We start from the raw sequence: 21,556 nt of genomic DNA on the forward strand, positions 1-21,556 counted from the left end.
TTCTTTTTCATAAGTGTAGTTACCCTAACTTCTTTCTCGGCCAATTATTTATCCTTTGTAATATGTAGCACAATGGCGTCCCAAATGAGCCTGCACAATTAGTTGAGAGGTTCCGCCATTGTGCTATGTGAAATGATTCGGAGGGTCCAATCGACCAGCCGAAGTCTCTGCTGGACGGCGGTAACACGTGTGCAGTAGGACAGAGGCAAGATCAAGCAATCATTTGACACTCCCTCGCCACATGCTTGGTGTGGGGTCCACGTACCATCTTGTCCCTCCCCATCCTTATCTCTTCCCCCACATCTCTCTTTTCTTCTTTTTCTTTCTCTCATTGTCTTCCACGGGAGCTCCCGCCCGAGCTCGCTCAATTTCTTCTTCGCTCCACAACTCTACCCTACCCCCTGAGCTGCAGGGGGCTACAATGAGGGTTGCTGCATGGGCTGCAGTATAGTGGTGCAAGGCGCATTGCAGTGTGTGGTGCTCGTGGGACCCCGTGCCACAGGGTGGAGCATGGACCACTGCCACGACCACCGGCCGACAATGATACAACCAATGCCCTACACTGCTACGACTGGCATCTAGTTTTTCTATAATCAGCTTTCATTTTTGCTACGACACATGGTCATCGGTGCCATGGATGCTGGAAAGCCTTGCGACGGCTTTGGTGCTAGGACAACTGGTGTGAGCGTTTGTGCTACAACCGGCTCCCGGCATTGCTACGAGCGGCGTGACGAGGCGTTAGTATGGATGAGTCGAGTTGTTGTGAGTGCTGGGTGACGTCGCGCTATACGCATGGGGACATGGTGATGCTGGAACCGACACCCAATCATGCTGGAACCAACCAACGCAGAAGCTGCAAAGGTAACTTCCCCGTCGCTCAATTGTGTCGGGGATGGTGCCACGACGACTCCCCGAATGTTGCATCCACGTCCACCAAGTGTTGGAGCTGACCGACCAATTTGTTGGGACCGACAGGCTGATTTGCTGGGACCATGGACGGCAAGCTACAACCTCTCTGTCAGCGAGCTGTAGCCGAGGATGGTGGGAGCTGCAACCAATGTCCATGGGAGTTGTGACCTCGTGGACAACGAAGCTGGTCGTGCTGCAACCCCAGCGCAAAAATGTTGGGAATGACAGCCGACATTGCTTCGAGTTGGATGGTGGTGCGCTGCTCCACCGGAGCTACAACCGTTGTAGCTGCACCCGGGGGAGTAGGCCCCGAGAGGGGGGGGGGGGGGGGGTTGCACTACTGCATGTGGGGAACCAACAGGAGATGCAAGATCCATGGTAGATCTGCAGTGCTGCGACCACGAGCACGGGGAGCTATGTCCAGCGATGGCAAGCCGAGTGAGAACCGTCGACGGCGTGGCAGTGAGCACCAGGCGGGTGAGGTGCACGTAGGAGGTGGAAGAAAATAGAATAAAGTCCAATGGCTAATTAAGTGCAGATAGTATGGTGGTGGTGCTGCTGCTGCTGGGAGGTGGGAGGGGGGTTGCCTACCGTTGACCTTGTGCTATTTGTCGGTTTTAGTCAGCCAAGTTGTATAGGGAAATATATTGCTCAAGATTGTGTAGTACCTACGTATTATCCTAAGTAGTCAATAAAGTTTTTTCTTGCAAAAAAGAAGGTTTATGCGCAGGGGCGTAGCTACGTACAGCTACCCGGTGTCACTGGCACCGGGTCCAATCTACACTTGCTTAAGATAATCCATTGATTTAGTGTGTAGGTCATTGATTTTTTGATGGTTCTTCTATGTGGACACCGGGTAATCTCCAGTCTGGATTCGCCCCTGTTTATGCGTTATGATTCATATCAAAATTACCTCACAAAAAATGATCTATATCAAAAATACATGCAGCCGATAATTAAGCTAATTAACGATATGTAGTATACGCTGAATTTATTGTATCATTTACATACTTGCACAGTTACATTTACATCCATACGAGTAGGTGTGCACAAATTCTATACCCAATCTATAAAATACTCCGACCTTGTAGACAGAACACCCTACTTGGTAGCGCACTCGGGCGGGGCGCCGTCCTTGAACCTCCAGGTGTCCGTGCAGTAGTTGTAGATCATGTAGTTCTTCTGCACCCACTGGAGTCGGTCCAGCGCCGTGGCGTCCAGCTCCTGGTACATCCACGCGCCATTGGACCTGGCGCACGCCGCCGCGTCCTGCGACGCGCACCCGCTCGCGGCGAAGCCCTTGTACGACGCCACGAAGGGCGCCCGCGACCAGTCCGTCCTCACCCGCCCGCCCTGCGTCGCCCACTCCTCCGCGTCCCACACGCTGGCGTACACCCGCATCGCCTGGCTCCGCGGGTACGCCACCCCCGTCGCCGCCTCCCGGTTCCGGTGCTCCCGGATCGGCGTCCCGTCCACGTAGAACCTGCGTGCATGCATGAGATCTTGTCCTTCGTCGAGGAGAAGAGGCAGAAGAGAGAGAGAGAGAGAGAGGCTGATGCCGTCGGCATGCTACGTACAGGATGTGCGTGGGGTTCCAGACGACGGAGTAGGTGTGGAAGTCGGCGGTGGGGTCGAACCACATGCGGAACTGCTGCTCCCGCCCGCCCTTGCCCTGGCTGTACACGTTGGTGTGCACCGTGTAGGGCTCCCCGCTCGCGTTCCCCAGGAACTCGAAGTCGATCTCGTCGTGCGCCGAACCCTGCGACGACAGCTGCAACACCCACACGCACGCACGGATCAGTACAGTGCTCCCCATGGTGTCAGTCAACACGTACTACGTAGAAATCGGCGACGGTGCACGTGCAAAGAAATTAACAGAGCGCGTGCGTACGTAGAAGGTGGCGACGGTGCCGGCGGAGTCGCCGGGGACGAGCTTGATCTGCATGTCGAAGCGGCCGTACAGGTACTGGTTCTTGGACTGGAACCCGGAGCCGGAGGCCCTGTCGAGGGACAGCGTCAGGACGTCGCCGCCGCCGAGGATCTTGCCGCGCCCGTCGCCCCACGTGATGTCCACGTCTTGGTAGAAGTTGCCCGCCGCGCGGGCCGCGCCGGCAAGCAGCAGCAGCAGTGGCAGCACCGAGCACACGACTGTTCTCCTGGGACTCGACGCCATCGTTGGGATTGAATTCTTCTGCACTCGGTATTATATTCCGGTGTGTTTGTGTGAGGCGAACCGGGTGCAAGTTGTGGGTTTTATAGGCCACTGGGACTGGGAGGAGGATGGCATCCTCTCATTCCTTCGATTCCTTTCGTCGATGGGTAGGAGGATGGTTGGACCAGAGAAAGAGCGGAAGGTTGTACGTGAGCTGGATCGATCAATAGCCCGACGATGCTGACCCGATCGACTCCATCACAAACCACACGGCTTTGTTTGCCAGTTATTTTGCTTCTGGCCCTTGGAATTCTTCGTCTCCAGCAGGAAATCCTTGCATTCGTTTGTTTGGCAGGGTCAGAGCGACTCGCGCGCGTCACCTATTTTGGTCCCGGTTGAGCAGCCGTGCGTACGTGACTCACTGCATGTATCAATGTATCATGGATCATTGATCAGTGTTCAGTACCAGCATGTTATCAGTTAGGAGCGAGATCGAGCTTCTTTTTCTTTTGGAGATATGATGTTATCAGTTATGACTAGGCTAGGTAGGCACACGTACATGAGCTCTCCTTGTACGCCAAGTTGTTTACATGTCATGTCCTGTATCAAATAGCTAGCGTGAGACAGCCTTGCATGCTCATCCGATAAGGGGAATTCATGAAGCACCTAATTGTAGGCTAATTAGGAGTGACAATCATGTATCAATGCATATTTATGAAGAAACCTAATTGCATGGTCTGTGGACACCATTACCTTCTTGAAGGCGTCGCTGCGCTATTCTACTTCTCTCTGCTAGAGACAGCACCGGGGAAACCCCTACTATGATGGGCTGTTTCGATGTCGTTCCCCTCTCGAAGGTATCATTTTTGGAGCTTCACGCAACCAGCGGGACGAGAGTGTTGCGCTGTGGTGGCGATGACGGTGAGGGTTGTTGCGGCACTGCCTGGTGAAAGTCAGCTGTAATGGCCTTAGGGATTCTGTGGCAACAACGATGGGGGTGAGCGATGTCAGGGTCGCAACATTGTTGCAGTGGTCGGCTCTTCTTCGATGTATATGGGTTTGTCTCAAGTTATTTGTTGCAGCCAAATAGGAGCTGCGGCGGCGGTGTTCAGGCGGCAACGATGATGGGTGATAGGTGGTCTCACTGGTGCAGATTGGGTCTATGCATATGGTTAAAAACCCTTTTCACTAACACAGTTTCGAACCGTCTCCTTGCAATGGTGTGCTATAGGTGGTCTTTTGGTTTGTCTGTTGATTTTCCACGACACCAGTTTTGCATATTTCATTCGTACCTCTCCATCAAAATTGGAGCTGCGTTGTCCTTGCCGCACGTGGCTGTGTGACTGGCATGGATCTTCATGTGGCTTTGCATGCCTTGATGGAGTGGAATGTGTCAGTGGTCGTTTGCAGCAAAGTTGGAACCGCTTGCACAAAGAGAAGGGATGGCCATGACACTGCTAGGGGAAAAGTGACGGCGATGATGCCAATGTGCTACCTCGACAAAGCTTTCTTTGCACTCATCTGTGTAGGGTATCTTGTGTGCGCTGCTCAATAGGTTGTGACGTTTTTAGCCCAGTTTTTTGTTAACTAACTTGGTCGCTTCTTCTTAATTAATGGCTAAGGCAAATACTTTGCCTCCGTTTCAAAAACATTGCTTAGTCCAACATTCGCGTGCATATACGTAGGTCATGATCATAAGATTTCGACGAGATGTGACATTCCTTCGCTACACCTCTGTATTATGGCCATTGTGTGACTCAATTGTGTAGTACTCCTCTTTTTCAAAATATAGGACACACTTGACTTTATACGGTCTTTGATGCATCACTTTAACTTGGACATGTGTGAATAGTATGTATCATTGTATTTGCTTGCAAAATATTTTTGTTTTATATGTCTTAAGTTATATGTCAAAGACCATAAAAAAAATCAACCGGGTGTTAGATTTTTGGGGAAGGATAGCAAACGCATTTGATAAGCTGCTATATATACATGGAATTTGGTGTTGGGTCAACCTAATTGTAATTTGACTAAATTCATAAAGAACTACACATCTGCATATATACATCTTTGACGTTTTCTATATATGCTGAGATAATTTATTTGCCAAATAACCAAATTTGCTGATTAAAGCAAAAGACCTAGTCAAGCTTTTGCATTGAAGTAGCATACACTTTCCACTTACGCGTCCAAAAGTTGGCTGGGCATCATATATAATTGTGCTACGTGGAGAGTTCAAGAGCAATCACCAATGGGAATGGGATTATGGAATATGGTCATCAGGCCACCTAATTTGCACACCATGAATCGCACATGCTAAAACTAGCTAGAATACTGCATTTTATGCCGACCAGCCGACCATGGCCAGGCCGGCGCCTCCACTTTGAAGTTCCAGCTCGAGCATGCACCGATCCCCATGGACACGTACACAGCACACCATGCAACCAAGTGCATCCCTGGTGTTACTGTGAAAATTGGTTGCAATATATTTTGATGAGATAATAACATGAGAACCAAAGTGGAACATACATATGCTTCATTGCATTTTTATTATTGTATTAAAGTAGCATACACTTTCCACTTACGCGTCCAAGAGTTGGGTAGGAATCAAAATTTTGCTGCGTGGAGAGTCCAAGAGCAATCACCAATGGGAATGGGATTATGGGATATGGTCATCAGGCCACCTAATTTGCACATCATGAACCACACACGCTAAAACTAGCTAAATACTCCCTTTGGTCATTTTTACTCCGCGTATTAGATATAGGTCAAGTCAAACTTTACAAAGTTTGACCATATATATATTTAAAAATATGAACAATTGCCATACCGAATATATATTTCATGAAACTACATTTCATAATGAATCTGAGAATGTTGATTTGACATTGTAAGTGTTGATACTTTTTTTATAAGTTTGGTCAAAGTAGAGATGCTTTGACTTCAGACAAAATTTATACACAGACTAAAAAAGGCCAGAGGGAGTACTGCATTTTATGCCGACCAGCCAACCATGGCCAGGCCGGCGCCTCCACTTTGAAGTTCCAGCTCAAGCATGCACCGATCCCCATGGACACGTACGTACACAGTACACCATGCATTCGTGTTACTACGAGAATTGGTTGTAATATATTTCGATGAGATCATAACATGAGAGCCAAAGCCAAACATACATATGCTTCATTGCATTTTATTATATGCAGATTATTGAATATAAGTTGTATAATTAAATAAAAAGTATTTTCCATGCATGATTGTATGTTGTGGTGGACCTTCTTCATGCTTGGTTATATTTAGGTGGGCCTTTTTCATGCATGTGGTTATATATTTTTTTCATCCATGTGGTTATATGATGAGGTGACATGCTTGCACGTCAAGATAAATAAGATAATGAGGATCAACTATTTAGGTATACATGTAGGATTTCATTTTGTCTTGCGTGTCCATATGCCGACCTCTCGCATGCATGCATGGTTCAAGTAATCAAGCACCGAAGGAGTACACGGGTTGCTTCCAAGTATATGATGAAATATTTGACAACGTACACGTACGTACGTACGTCGCGGTGCCATCAACATCCTGCAGAAATTCCGACGCACGCCGCCCGTATAATCAGCATGCATTGCATATACGCATGCACATCTCCATCGATCGATCTTGTTCCAGAGGTGCCCTGGCCGAGCACTCCACTCCACTCCACATAGCCTTATCGTCGATCCACCCAACCAAATGCCCATCCCATTCAATCTTCGCCACTATCTTTAGCCCTTGTTGAACCCATCTTTTCCGATAAGATAAAGGAAGGCACGCACCACGCAGGACTACTCGTATTGCAACAGCGTTGGGGACCGGCCGAACGTCGCCGTCGATCAAATGGAGTCGCCGATCGGTCCCTAGGCTAGCTAAGCTGATGATCAGGAACATGATTACTGCTAATGGATGTGAACAATGATTGAGTTGTTTCCTTAGTGGTTGCCGAGTACAATCAGGGATACATATATGGGAACGAAGCCCAACTGAATAAGAGAACGTGGGAGGTGGGACTAGTGTTGATCGTGGGCAGGCCAGTCGGACAGTGTCGCCTGTCTAACCCCCCCCCCCCCCCCCCCCCCCCCGCGCAGTGTCAATGACAGGCTCGACGACGTTGAGACTGGACTGGATGTCGATGAAGGATGCTGTTGGTAGTCCCTTGGTGAAGATATCGGCGAACTGAGCACTTGTGGGAACATGCAGGACGCGGATGTCGCCTAGTGCTACTTTCTCCCTAACAAAGTGAATGTCTATCTCTATTTGTTTAGTTCTACGGTGTTGTACAGGATTACAAAACATGTGCACAGCAGAAATATTATCACAATAGACTACGGTAGCTTGGTGAAGAGGCCGGTGCAGCTCGCCGAGTAGTTGACGCAGCCATACAGTTTCGGCAACAGCATGGGCAACCGAACGATATTCAGCTTCATTGGATGACCTGGAAACAGTGAGCTGTCTCTTCGAAGACCATGAAATCAAATTATCATCCAAGTAAACACAATAACAAGAAGTAGATCTACAAGTGTTCGGACATCCAGCCCAGTCTGCATCAGAATACGCTGTGAGAGATGTGGGAGCGGAAGGTGTGATTGAAAGACCATGATCAAGAGTCCCTTTTAGGTAGCGCAAAATACGTTTGACATGATTATAGTGAGGAATACGTGGATCATGCATGTACAGACAAGCTTGTTGGACTGCATAGGTGATTTCAGGACGGGTTAGAGTCATGTACTAAAGGGCTCCTGTGAGGCTGCGATATAGGGTAGGATCAGAAAAAGGCTCGCCATCAGAAGAGAGTTTAGAACCCGTTTCAGCGGGAGTGCGAGAAGGATGACAGTCGGACATACCGTCCTTGGAGAGAAGATCAAGCACGTACTGCCACTGAGAAAGAAAAATGCCAGAGGAAGAGCGTGATACAGCAATGCCGAGAAAATGATGGAGAGGCCCAAGGTCTGTCATGCTAAACTCATCACGAAGTGAATGGATAATTTGGTTGAAAAAGACATCAAAGGAGGCGGTGAGGACAATGTCATCAACATATAAAAGAAGATAAGCAATGTGGTTTGGTGTTTTGAGAATAAAAAGAGAGGAGTCAGAGCAGAAAGGAAGAAAACCAATGGTGTGTAAGAATGTGGCAAAAGTTGAAACCGAGCCCGGGGTGCCTGTTTTAGACCGTAAAGTGATTTCTGTAGGTGGCATACATGATCAGGAAGAGATGGATTGACGAATCCGAGGGGTTGCCCACAGAAAATAGTTTCGGTGAGAGATCCATGTAGAAAGGCATTCTTCACATCTAACTGGTGAATGGGCCATGAAGAGGAAACAGCAAGGCTGAGAACGACACGAATGGTGCTGGGCTTAACGACGGGAGAAAAAGTCTCGTCAAAGTCTATGCCGGCCTGCTGAGAATCACCGCGACAAACCCAACGAGCTTTGTAGCGAGAGAGGGAGCCGTCGGAGTTGAACTTGTGCCGAAAAACCCACTTGCCGGAAATGACATTAGCTCCAACAGGGCGAGGGACAAGAGACCATGTGTTGTTCATAAGAAGAGTGTCGTATTCCTCCTTCATGGCGTGAAACCAGTTGGGGTCGAGAAGTGCAGCTTTGTAGGAGTTAGGTATGGGAGAGATAGAAGTGGTTGATGCAGTGAGGTTGAGACGTTTAGTAGGTTGGCGGAACCATGCCTTGCTGCGAGTGCACATGGTGTGATCATTGGAAGGAATGGGAACATGAACAACAGTAGGTGGTAAAGGGCGTTCTGGTGTAGAGGAAGAAAGAGGAGTAGGAGAGGGAGATGGGTGTGTTTGCTAGGTGGACAGAGAAACAATGGACGCGGCATGGGGAGGCGAAGGAGTTGCATGCGAGGGGTGTGTGGGTGTGGTGGCGGGCCCGAAAGAATCTGTATCGGGATAGGTTGCGGCAGAATTGGGTGAGGAGACCAGTGAGTCAGTGCAATCATTGGGGGAAAGTGGCTGGGCAGATCCCGGGGAGGCGGACTGGACGTGTGCGTCAGGGGCGGTGGGAGCAGCAGCAGTGGGATTTGATGTGGTGGCGGGCGCCGAAGATGTGACTACGTGAATTGGGCCATGCAGGCCATGCACGGCGAGTGGCTGGGGTTGAGAGGCGCCATTTTTGGTGACGCTGATGGGTGTGGAAAAATCGGGACTGGAGCGGGACACGAAAGGAAATACTGCTTCATCAAATGTGACATGGCGAGAGAGGAAAACACGGCCGGTTTCCAAGTGAAGGCAACGACAACCTTTGTGCGAGTCAGAGTAACCGAGGAAGACGCACGGCAAGGAATGAGGGGATAGTTTGTTAGGGGCCGTGGCGCTAAGGTTTGGGAAACAGAGAGAACCAAATATACGGAGGCCATCGTAGGTAGGTGAAGCAAGAAATAATGATTCGTACAGGGAGAACTTGGGGCAGGTGGTGGTGGGACGAATGTTAAGAAGATAGGTGGCGTGGCGTAGGGCTTCAGCCCAAAACTTGGGCGGCATGGATGCCTGGATGATAAGAGTGCGTAGGATGTTGTTGATGGTGCAAATAGAGCATTCTGCTTTTCTGTTTTGAGAGGAAGTGTATGGACAGGAGCAGTGAAGAAGAATGCCATGTTGCAGAAAGAACTCTCGATTGCGAGCGTTGTCAAACTCTCGACCATTGTCACATTGTAAAAACGAATGGAAAGGGAGAAGTGGGTATAGACATAGCGCTGAAAATTTACAAAAAGAGGATGGACATCGGATTTACAGCGAATAGGAAAGGTCCATATATAGTGAGAATAATCATCCATGATTACAAGATAGTATTTAAAACCAGACACACTAGGGATAGGCGAGGTCCATAAGTCACAATGCAGCAATTCAAAGGGAAAAGTACTACTAGTGGTAGAAGTGCTAAAGAGTAACCGAACATGTTTGCCTAATTGACACGCTTGACATAGGGAGGCGTCGTGGGAGCCGCGATCATGCAGAAGCTGAAACTCTTGAAGAAGCTTGGTGCTTGTGGCAGCAGTGGGGTGACAGGAACGGCGATGCCATAGGGTGACAGAGGCGTGCATGGCTTGAGGTGATGGAGAAGAGGCACCGTTGATGGTGTAGAGATCGCCGGAGCTATTGAACCGAGCTACCACCGCCTTGCTGTGGAGATCCTTCACAGACAACCAAAAGGAATCAAATTCAACAGGGACATGGTTATCTATGGTAAAACGGCGAATGTAAATTAGGTTTTTAATTAAAGCAGGGGCTACTAGAACCTCACGAAGAATAAGTGGTGAGCGAGAAGAAGGGAGGGAGGTTGAGCCAACACATGAAACAAGTACTGTAGAACCATCGCCAATAGTGATAGAAGGAAATAAAATGGATGGATAGATGGAAGATAACGTACAGCTAGAAGCAGACATATGAGAAGATGCACCGGAATCGAAAATCCACTATGTACCTATGTCCTGGGTGGTAAGAGAGTTCGGGGCGGCGATGAGAGCAGCTTGATCCCAGGTCGGTGGTGCTAAAGTCGAAGTAGAGGGCACTGGCTGGTATGGTGATGCAGATGGCGGCGCCGATGGACCAGGAAAGTCCCAACCTGCAGCAGGACCGCCGTAGTGTACGCGTGCGGCGGCGGTCTGGAGATGATGATAGGGCCACCGAAGACTGATACATAGATGCATAGGTCGTGTACGCGTGCGGTGGCGGTCTGGAGCCGAGAAGACCGGGAGCCCCGATGGAGGGACGCATGCCGGGCGCCCATGTTCCACTGTAGGCGGGAGGAGAACCATAAGGGGGAGGGCACTGTCCAGGGCATCGGCCATGCCTGAACAAGACCAGTCCAAGGATCAGTGGAAGGCCGCCATGGTGTAGAAGCGGGAGGCGCCGCGAGCGCCGGTGTCGTGGGCGCGGCCGGAGGTGCCGGCAGCGGGGGTGCAGAAGATGACGAGGAAGCCGATGAATTCTGCTTGGGCGGACGGTAAATTGGGTTCTTACCCTTGTAATTACAACTTGGACGCCGGCCAGGAGGGGGCTGCGGAGCAGGCAACGTCGAGGATAAGGCCGTCGATGATGGAGCAGGGCGAGCGCTGGTGTGGACGAGACGGGCCCCGGTCTTGCGCGCCTGGGTCTGCTCTTCAAGTTGATCTTGCCTCGGACAGGGACGGTAGTGGTCGGAGAAGCGGGATCAGTGACGCCTGTTGCGCAAACCACCCGTCGAGCCCTCCCATGAGAGCGTGGAGAAGAGAGCGATCAACAACCGTTTCCCCGAGTTCACGGAGTTCTGTTGGAAATATGCCCTAGAGGCAATAATAAAAGTGTTATTATTATATTTCTTTGTTTGTGATAATAGTCTTTATTCATGCTATAACTGTATTATTCGGAAATCGTAATACACGTGTGAATACATAGACCACAATATGTCCCTAGTGAGCCTCTAGTTGACTAGCTCGTTGTGATCAACAGATAGTCATGGTGTCGTGGCTATGGACATTGGATGTCGTTGATAACGGGATCACATCATTAGGAGAATGATGTGATGGACAAGACCCAATCCTAAGCCTAGCACAAAGATCGTGTAGTTCGTATGCTAAAGCTTTTCTAATGTCAAGTATCTTTTCCTTAGACCATGAGATTGTGCAACTCCCGGATACCGTAGGAATGCTTTGGGTGCACCAAACGTCACAACGTGACTGGGTGGCTATAAAGGTGCATTACAGGTATCTCCGAAAGTGTCTGTTGGGTTGGCACGAATCGAGACTGGGATTTGTCACTCCGTGTAAACGGAGAGGTATCTCTGGGCCCACTCGGTAGGACATCATCATAATGTGCACAATGTGACCAAGGGGTTGATCACGGGATGATGTGTTACGGAACGAGTAAAGAGACTTGCCGGTAACGAGATTGAACAAGGTATCGGTATACCGACGATCGAATCTCGGGCAAGTACAATACCGTTAGACAAAGGGAATTCTATACGGGATTGATTGAGTCCTTGACATCGTGGTTCATCCGATGAGATCATCGTGGAACATGTGGGAGCCAACATGGGTATCCAGATCCCGCTGTTGGTTATTGACCGGAGAACGTCTCGGTCATGTCTACATGTCTCCCGAACCCGTAGGGTCTACACACTTAAGGTTCGATGACGCTAGGGTTATAAAGGAAGTTTGTATGTGGTTACCGAATGTTGTTCGGAGTCCCGGATGAGATCCCGGACGTCACGAGGAGTTCCGGAATGGTCCGGAGGTAAAGATTTATATATGGAAAGTTGTTGTTCGGGTTCCGGAAAAAGTTCGGGTTTTTTCGGTATTGTATCGGGAAGCTTCCAGAAGGTTCCGGAGGATTCCGGAGGGGTCCGGAAGTCTGGAAATTGTTCCACCACGTCCAATACAGTAGCATGGGCTGTAAGGGGGCGCTCTAGCCTTAATGGGCCAGGGGCACCAGCCCCCCCAAGGCCCATGCGCATGGGAAGGGGGAAACCCTAAAGGGGAGGGCCTCCACTTGACTTGGGAGGCACTCCTCCCCCCCTTGGCCGCACCCCTTGGGGTGGGAAACCCTAAAGGGGGCGCAGCCCCCCTTCCCCCTATATATACTTGAGGTTTTGGGGCTGCCAACACATGAGAACTTCTCCTCTTGGTGCAGCCCTACCTCTCTCCCTTCTCCTCATATCTCGCGGTGCTTGGCGAAGCCCTGCAGGACTACCACGCTCCTCCATCACCACCACGCCGTTGTGCTGCTGTTGGATGGAGTCTTCCTCAACCTCTCCCTCTATCCTTGCTGGATCAAGGCGTGGGAGACGTCACCGGGCTGTACGTGTGTTGAACGCGGAGGTGCCGTCCGTTCGGCACTAGGATCTCCGGTGATTTGAATCACGACGAGTACGACTCCTTCAACCCCGTTCTCTTGAACGCTTCCGCTTAGCGATCTACAAGGGTATGTAGATGCACTCTCCTTCCCCTCGTTGCTAGTTTCTCCATAGATAGATCTTGGTGACACGTAGGAAAATTTTGAATTTCTGCTACGTTCCCCAACAGTGGCATCATGAGCTAGGTCTATTGCGTAGATTCTTTGCACGAGTAGAACACAAAGTAGTTGTGGGCGTTGATTTTGTTCAATATGCTTACCGTTACTAGTCCAATCTTGTTTCGACGGTATTGTGGGATGAAGCGGCCCGGACCGACCTTACACGTACTCTTACGTGAGACAGGTTCCACCGACTGACATGCACTTGGTGCATAAGGTGGCTAGCGGGTGCCAGTCTCTCCCACTTTAGTCGGAACGGATTCGATGAAAAGGGTCCTTATGAAGGGTAAATAGCAATTGGCATATCACGTTGTGGTTTTGCGTAGGTAAGAAACGTTCTTGCTAGAAACCCATAGCAGCCACGTAAAACATGCAAACAACAATTAGAGGACGTCTAACTTGTTTTTGCAGGGTATGCTATGTGATGTGATATGGCCAAGAAGAATGTGATGAATGATATGTGATGTATGAGATTGATCATGTTCTTGTAATAGGAATCACGACTTGCATGTCGATGAGTATGACAACCGGCAGGAGCCATAGGAGTTGTCTTTATTTATTGTATGACCTGCGTGTCATTGAACAACGCCATGTAATTACTTTACTTTATTGCTAACCGGTAGCCATAGTAGTAGAAGTAATAGTTGGCGAGACAACTTCATGAAGACACGATGATGGAGATCATGATGATGGAGATCATGGTGTCATGCTGGTGACGATGATGATCATGGAGCCCCGAAGATGGAGATCAAAAGGAGCAATATGATATTGGCCATATCATGTCACTATTTGATTGCATGTGATGTTTATCATGTTTATGCATCTTATTTGCTTAGAACGACGGTAGTAAATAAGATGATCCCTCATTAAAATTTCAAGAAGTGTTCCCCCTAACTGTGCACCGTTGCTAAAGTTCGTCGCTTCTAAGCACCACGTGATGATCGGGTGTGATGGATTCTTACGTTCACATACAACGGGTGTAAGACAGATTTACACACGCGAAACACTTAGGGTTAACTTGACGAGCCTAGCATGTACAGACATGGCCTCGGAACACGGAGACCGAAAGGTCGAGCATGAGTCGTATAGTAGATACGATCAACATGAAGATGTTCACCGATGATGACTAGTCCGTCTCACGTGATGATCGGACACGGCCTAGTTGACTCGGATCATGTAATCACTTAGATGACCAGAGGGATGTCTATCTGAGTGGGAGTTCATAAGATGAACTTAATTATCCTGAACATAGTCAAAAGATCTTTGCAAATTATGTCGTAAGCTCGCGCTTTAGTTCCACTTTTTAGATATGTTCCTAGAGAAAATATAGTTGAAAGTTGATAGTAGCGATTATGCGGACAGTAGAAAGCTTATGTCCTTAATGCACCGCTCAGTGTGCTGAACCCCAAACGTCGTCTGTGGATGTTGCGAACATCGGACATACACGTTTTGATAACTACGTGATAGTTCAGTTAAATGGTTTAGAGTAGAGGCACCAAAGACGTTTTCGAAACATCGCGGAACATATGAGATGTTTCGAGGGCTGAAATTGGGATTTCAGGCTCGTGCCCACGTCAAGAGGTATGAGACCTCCGACGATTTTCTTAGCCTGCAAACTAAGGGAGAAAGCTCAATCGATGAGCTTGTGCTCAGATTGTCTGAGTGCAACAATCACTTGAATCGAGTGGGAGTTGATCTTCCAGATGAGATAGTGATGTTTCTCCAAAGTCATTGCCACCAAGCTGCTAGAGCTTCGTGATGAACTATAACATATCAGGGATAGAGATGATGATCCTTGAGGTATTCGCGTTGTTTGACACCGCGAAAGTAGAAATCAAGAAGGAGCATCAATTGTTGATGGTTGGTGAAACCACTAGTTTCAAGAAGGGCAAGGGCAAGAAGGGATACTTCATGAAACGGCAAATCAGCTGCTGCTCTAGTGAAGAAACCCAAGGTTGAACCCAAACCCGAGACTAAGTGCTTCTGTAATAAGGGGAACAACCACTGGAGCAGAATTACCCTAGATACTTGGTAGATGAGAAGGCTGGCAAAGTCGATTGAAGTATATTGGATATACATTATGTTAATGTGTACTTTACTAGTACTCCTAGTAGCACCAGGGTATTAAGATACCGGTTCAGTTGCTAAGTGTTAGTAACTCGAAATAAAAGAGCTACGGAATAAACGGAGACTAGCTAAAGGTGAGCTGACGATATGTGTTGGAAGTGTTTCCAAGTTTGATGTGATCAAACATCGCACGCTCCCTCTACCATCAAGATTATTATTAAACCTGAATAATTGTCATTGTGTGTTTGCGTTGAGCATAGACATGATTGGATTATGTCTATTGCAATACGGTTATTCATTTAAAGAGAATAATGGTTACTCTATTTATTTGAATAATACCTTCAATGGTCTTGCACCTAAAGGAATGGTTTATTGAATCTCGATCGTAGTGATACACATTTTCATGCCAAAAGATATAAGATAGTAATGATAGTACCACTTACTTGTGGCACTGCCATGTAAGTCATATTGGTATAAAACGCATGAAGAAGCTCCATGTTGATGGATCTTTGGACTCACTCGTTTTTGAAAAGTTTGAGACATGCGAACCATGTCTATTGGTGTATACGCATGAAGAAACTCCATGCAGATGGATCGTTTGGACTCACTTGATTTTGAATCACTTGAGATATGCAAATCATACCACATGGGCAAGATGACTAAAAAGCCTCGTTTTCAGTAAAATGGAACAAGATAGCAACTTGTTGGAAGTAACACATTTTGATGTGTGCAGTCCAATGAGTGCTGAGGCATGCAGTGAATATCGTTATGTTCTTACTTCACAGATGATTCGAGTAGATGTTGAGTATATTTACTTGATGAAACACAAGTCTGAATTATTGAATGGTTCAAGTAATTTCAGAGTGAAGTAGAAGATCATTGTGACAAGAGGATAAAATGTCTATGATATGATCATAGAGATGAATATCTGAGTTACGAGTTTTGGCACGCAATTAAGACATTGTGGAAATTGTTTCACAATTAATACCGCCTGGAACACCATAGTGTGATGGTGTGTCCGAACATCATAGTTGCACCCTATTGGATATGGTGCGTACCATGATGTCTCTTATCGAATTACCACTATCGTTCATGGGTTAGGCATTAGAGACACCGCACTCACTTTAATAGGGTACCACGTAATTCCGTTGAGATGACACCGTAGAACTATGGTTTAGAGAAACCTAAGCTGTCATTTCTTAAAGGTTTGGGGCTGCGACGCTTATGTGAAAAAGTTTCAGGTTGATAAGCTCGAACCCAAAGCGGATAAAATGCATCTTCATAGGACACCCAAAACAGTTGGGTATACCTCCTAATTCAGATCCGAAAGCAATAGGGATTGTTTCTTGAATCGGGTCCTTTCTCGAGGAAAAGGTTTGTCTCGAAAGAATTGAGTGGGAGGATGGTGGAGACTTGATGAGGTTATTGAACCGTCACTTCAACTAGTGTGTAGCAGGGCACAGGAAGTTGTTCCTGTGGCACCTACACCAATTGAAGTAGAAGCTTATGATAGTGATCATGAAGTTTCGGATCAAGTCACTACCGTACCTCGTAGGGTGACAAGGATACGTACTACTTCAGAGTGGTACAGTAATCCTGTCTTGAAGGTCATGTTGCTAGACAACAATGAACCTACGAGCTATGGAGAAGCGATGGTGGGCCCAAATTCCGACAAATGGTTAGAAGCCATGAAATCCGAGATAGGATCCATGTATCAGAACAAAGCATGGACTTTGGTGGACTTGCCCGATGATCGGCAAGCCATTGAGATAAATGGATCTTTAAGAAGAAGACGGACGTGGATGGTAATGTCACCATCTATGAAGCTCGACTTGTGGCGAAGAGTTTTTCACAAGTTCAAGGAGTTGACTACGATGAGATTTTCTCATCCGTAGCGATGCTTAAGTCCGTCGGAATCATGTTAGCATTAGCTGCATTTATGAAATCTGGCAGATGGATGTCAAAACGAGTTTCCTTACCAGTTTTCGTAAGGAAAGGTTGTATGTGATACAATCAGAAAGGTTTTGTCGATCCTAAGGATGCTAAAAGGTATGCTAGCTCCAGCGATCCTTCTAAGGACTGGAGTAAGCATCTCGGAGTTGGAATGTACACTTTGATGAGATGATCAAAAGATTTTGGGTTTATACAAAGTTTATGAGAAACTTGTATTTCCAAAGAAGTGAGTGGGAGCACTATAGAATTTCTGATGAGTATATGTTGTTGACATATTGATGATCAGAAATGATGTAGAATTTCTAGAAAGCATATAGGGTTATTTGAAAGGTGTTTTTCAATAGAAAACCTGGATTAAGCTACTTGAACATTGAGCATCAAGATCTATGAGGATAGATCAAAAACCGCTTAATGGTACTTTCAAATGAGCATATACCTTGATATGATCTTGAAAGTGTTCAAGATGGATCAGTCAAAGAAGGAGTTCTTGCCTGAGATGTAAGGTATGAAGTTAAGACTTAAAGCTCGACCACGGCAGAAAAGAGAGAAAGGACGAAGGTCGTCCCCTATGCTTTAGACGTAGGCTCTACAGTATGCTATGCTAAGTACCGCACCTGATGTGTGCCTTGCCACATGTCTGGCAAGAGAGTACAAAGGTGATCAAGGAGTGGATCATCAGATAGCGGTCAAAGTTATCCTTAGAGGAATAAGGATATGTTTCTCGATTATGGAGGTGATAAAGAGTTCGGCGTAAAGGGTTACGTTGATGCAAGCTTTAACACCTATCTGAATGACTCTGAGTAGCAAACCGGATACGTATAGTGGAGCAACCATTTGGAATAGCTCCAAGTGGAGCGTGGAAGCAGCATTTACAATATGACCTAGAAATTTGCGAAGTACATACGGATCTGAATGTTACAGATCCGTTGACTAAAACCTCTCTCACAAGCAGAACATGATCAAACCCCAGAACTCATTGAGTCTTAATCACATGATGATGTGAACTAGTTTAATGACACTAGTAAACTCTTTGGATGTTGGTCACATGGTGATGTGACCTGTCAGTGTTAATCACATGGTGATGTGAACTAGATTATTGACTCTAGTGCAAGTGGGAGACTGTTGGAAATATGCCCTAGAGGCAATAATAAAAGTGTTATTATTATATTTCTTTGTTCATGATAATAGTCTTTTATTCATGCTATAACTGTATTATCCGGAAATCGTAATACACGTGTGAATACATAGACCACAATATGTCCCTAGTGAGCCTCTAGTTGACTAGCTCGTTGTGATCAACAGATAGTCATGGTTTCCTGGCTATGGACATTGGATGTCGTTGATAACGGGATCACATCATTAGGAGAATGATGTGATGGACAAGACCCAATCCTAAGCCTAGCACAAAGATCGTGTAGTTCGTATGCTAAAGCTTTTCTAATGTCAAGTATCTTTTCCTTAGACCATGAGATTGTGCAACTCCCGGATACCGTAGGAATGCTTTGGGTGTACCAAACGTCACAACGTAACTGGGTGGCTATAAAGGTGCATTACAGGTATCTCCGAAAGTGTCTGTTGGGTTGGCACGAATCGAGACTGGGATTTGTCACTCCGTGTAAACGGAGAGGTATCTCTGGGCCCACTCGGTAGGACATCATCATAATGTGCACAATGTGACCAAGGGGTTGATCACGGGATGATGTGTTACGGAACGAGTAAAGAGACTTGCCGGTAACGAGATTGAACAAGGTATCGGTATACCGACGATCGAATCTCGGGCAAGTACAATACCGCTAGACAAAGGGAATTGTATACGGGATCGATTGAGTCCTTGACATCGTGGTTCATCCGATGAGATCATCGTGGAACATGTGGGAGCCAACATGGGTATCCAGATCCCGCTGTTGGTTATTGACCGGAGAACGTCTCGGTCATGTCTACATGTCTCCCGAACCCGTAGGGTCTACACACTTAAGGTTCGATGACGCTAGGGTTATAAAGGAAGTTTGTATGTGGTTACCGAATGTTGTTCGGAGTCCCGGATGAGATCCCGGACGTCACGAGGAGTTCCGGAATGGTCCGGAGGTAAAGATTTATATATGGAAAGTTGTTGTTCGGGTTCCGGAAAAAGTTCGGGTTTTTTCGGTATTGTACCGGGAAGCTTCCAGAAGATTCCGGAGGATTCCGGAGGGGTCCGGAAGTCCGGAAATTGTTCCACCACGTCCAATACAGTAGCATGGGCTGTAAGGGGGCGCTCTAGCCTTAATGGGCCAGGGGCACCAGCCCCCCAAGGCCCATGCGCATGGGAAGGGGGAAACCCTAAAGGGGAGGGCCTCCACTTGACTTGGGAGGCACTCCTGCCCCCCTTGGCCGCACCCCTTGGGGTGGGAAACCCTAAAGGGGGCGCAGCCCCCCTTCCCCCTATATATACTTGAGGTTTGGGGGCTGCCAACACATGAGAACTTCTCCTCTTGGTGCAACCCTACCTCTCTCCCTTCTCCTCATATCTCGCGGTGCTTGGCGAAGCCCTGCAGGACTACCACGCTCCTCCATCACCACCACGCCGTTGTGCTGCTGTTGGATGGAGTCTTCCTCAACCTCTCCCTCTATCCTTGCTGGATCAAGGCGTGGGAGACGTCACCGGGCTGTACGTGTGTTGAACACGGAGGTGCCGTCCGTTCGGCACTAGGATCTCCGGTGATTTGAATCACGACGAGTACGACTCCTTCAACCCCGTTCTCTTGAACGCTTCCGCTTAGCGATCTACAAGGGTATGTAGATGCACTCTCCTTCCCCTCGTTGCTGGTTTCTCCATAGATAGATCTTGGTGACACGTAGGAAAATTTTGAATTTCTGCTACGTTCCCCAACAAGTTCATCGCCAATCGCCTTGATTTGTTGACAGAAGACGCCAACAGGACGATCTCCCTGTGTGATGGTGCGGAGCTCGACGTTGAGGGCCGAGATGCGGGCGTCGCGGTTGTCATGGAAGAGACGCCGGAGCTCCATCCAGATGTCGCGCACGGTGGCGCCGTCCTTGACGATGAGGTTGAACAACTCGGTGGAGATGCGCGTGTAGAGCCACTGAATGATTGCAAGATCGTCTTTGAGCCAACGAGAATTGTGCGGCTCGGGAGGAGATGCATCGGAGATGTGATGCAGCAGCGAGCAGCGGCCGAGATGGATCTCGAACAAGTGACGCCAATGATAGTAGTTCCTGCTATGGAGATCAAGAAAAATGGGGATGAAGGGGGTAATCAGTGATAGTATCACTGAAAGAGAAAGAGAGAGGGGTGATGGTGAGGGTGGTGGTGGTGGTGGTGGAGGTTGTTGCTGGCATGGTTTGGCTGCCGGCGACGGGCTGGTAGGGACAGGCCCGGTCCTGATGGGGGGGCAGGGGGGCGGCCGCCCCGGGCCCCCAGAACGGAGGGGCCCCCATCAGGGACGCACATGTTATAGAGATACAGGCCTGTTGTTGCGTGCGTCTATATGAACTGAAAAAACGCACTGCCTTGCTGGCCCAAGTTTGGTACTATGTGAGGCTGGCTACAATTACGCATGGCCGTCGATCATGGATCGAATCAGCCTTTTGGAGAGGCGCGTCAGTTACGCATGCACACGAGGATCAGGATCACACGAGGAGAAACCACGGTCTCAGCCGCCGCCAGACGCCGGATGGATTTCTCGTCTTCGCCTCGCGACCGCCAGAACAAGTTGAACTACGACAGAAGAGGGATGGCCAGCGAGCAAGAGCCTTGCAATCGCTACAATTTTAGCCGGAGATGCTCCCATCAACGATTCGACAAGTTGATTCTAGATAATGTATTGTACCCTAGCGATTTTGCTTTTCCTACGATAATTGATACAAATTATAAATGATAATTAAGATTCCTCTTCATTATTTCATAGGGCATTGATAATTGATTGATCGGGCATGGTTAGCGTAGATTTTATAGGCTTTATCATTGAAATCAATGTGATAAATATTAAGAATTCGGTCAAGATAATTGATTGGATCACAACTGTTCTTTGCAATGTCCTGTGGAACACTAAGATGCAAGCACTAGTCTAGAAAAGAAATCTATTTTTCACTAAATACAATGGATTTGATAGCACTTCCAGTTCCGCATCTTAGTGAGTAAAATACTTTCATTGGGCGTTGAAGGCAAGATTGAAAATTGGTATCACGGGAAGCGGAAAAGACCTGCAAAATCGATCACGAAGGCAACCCTCTAAGGGGCCCCGAGGTCTAATTTCTCCCCGGGCCCCTAAAATCCTAGGAACGGCCCTGCGTAGGGATTTCCAGCGCTAGAGTTGGTCATGGTTAGCGCTGGGAGTTTAGGAAAGGATCGGAGGGTAATCCGATACCATGAATAATGATTGAGTTGTTTCCTTAGTGGTTGCCGAGTACAATCATGGATACATATATGGGAACGAAG

General features: G+C 47.9%; 1 protein-coding gene across 1 annotated transcript; it reads right to left on the minus strand.

Annotated features, from left to right (window-relative positions):
- Positions 1 to 1,890: 1,890 nt before the first annotated feature.
- On the minus strand, positions 1,891 to 3,147 carry LOC123153362 (xyloglucan endotransglucosylase/hydrolase protein 24). Its single transcript, XM_044572518.1, has 3 exons — positions 2,801 to 3,147; positions 2,487 to 2,680; positions 1,891 to 2,392 (listed from the first exon to the last, which is right to left on the minus strand). Exons 1-3 carry the CDS (start codon positions 3,080 to 3,082, stop codon positions 2,011 to 2,013), a joined length of 858 nt encoding a protein of 285 aa, XP_044428453.1. The 5' UTR covers positions 3,083 to 3,147; the 3' UTR covers positions 1,891 to 2,010.
- Between the last annotated feature and the right edge of the window lie 18,409 nt (positions 3,148 to 21,556).

This window comes from Triticum aestivum, chromosome 7A (assembly GCF_018294505.1).
Source record: "Triticum aestivum cultivar Chinese Spring chromosome 7A, IWGSC CS RefSeq v2.1, whole genome shotgun sequence".
Taxonomy (NCBI): Eukaryota; Viridiplantae; Streptophyta; class Magnoliopsida; order Poales; family Poaceae; genus Triticum; species Triticum aestivum.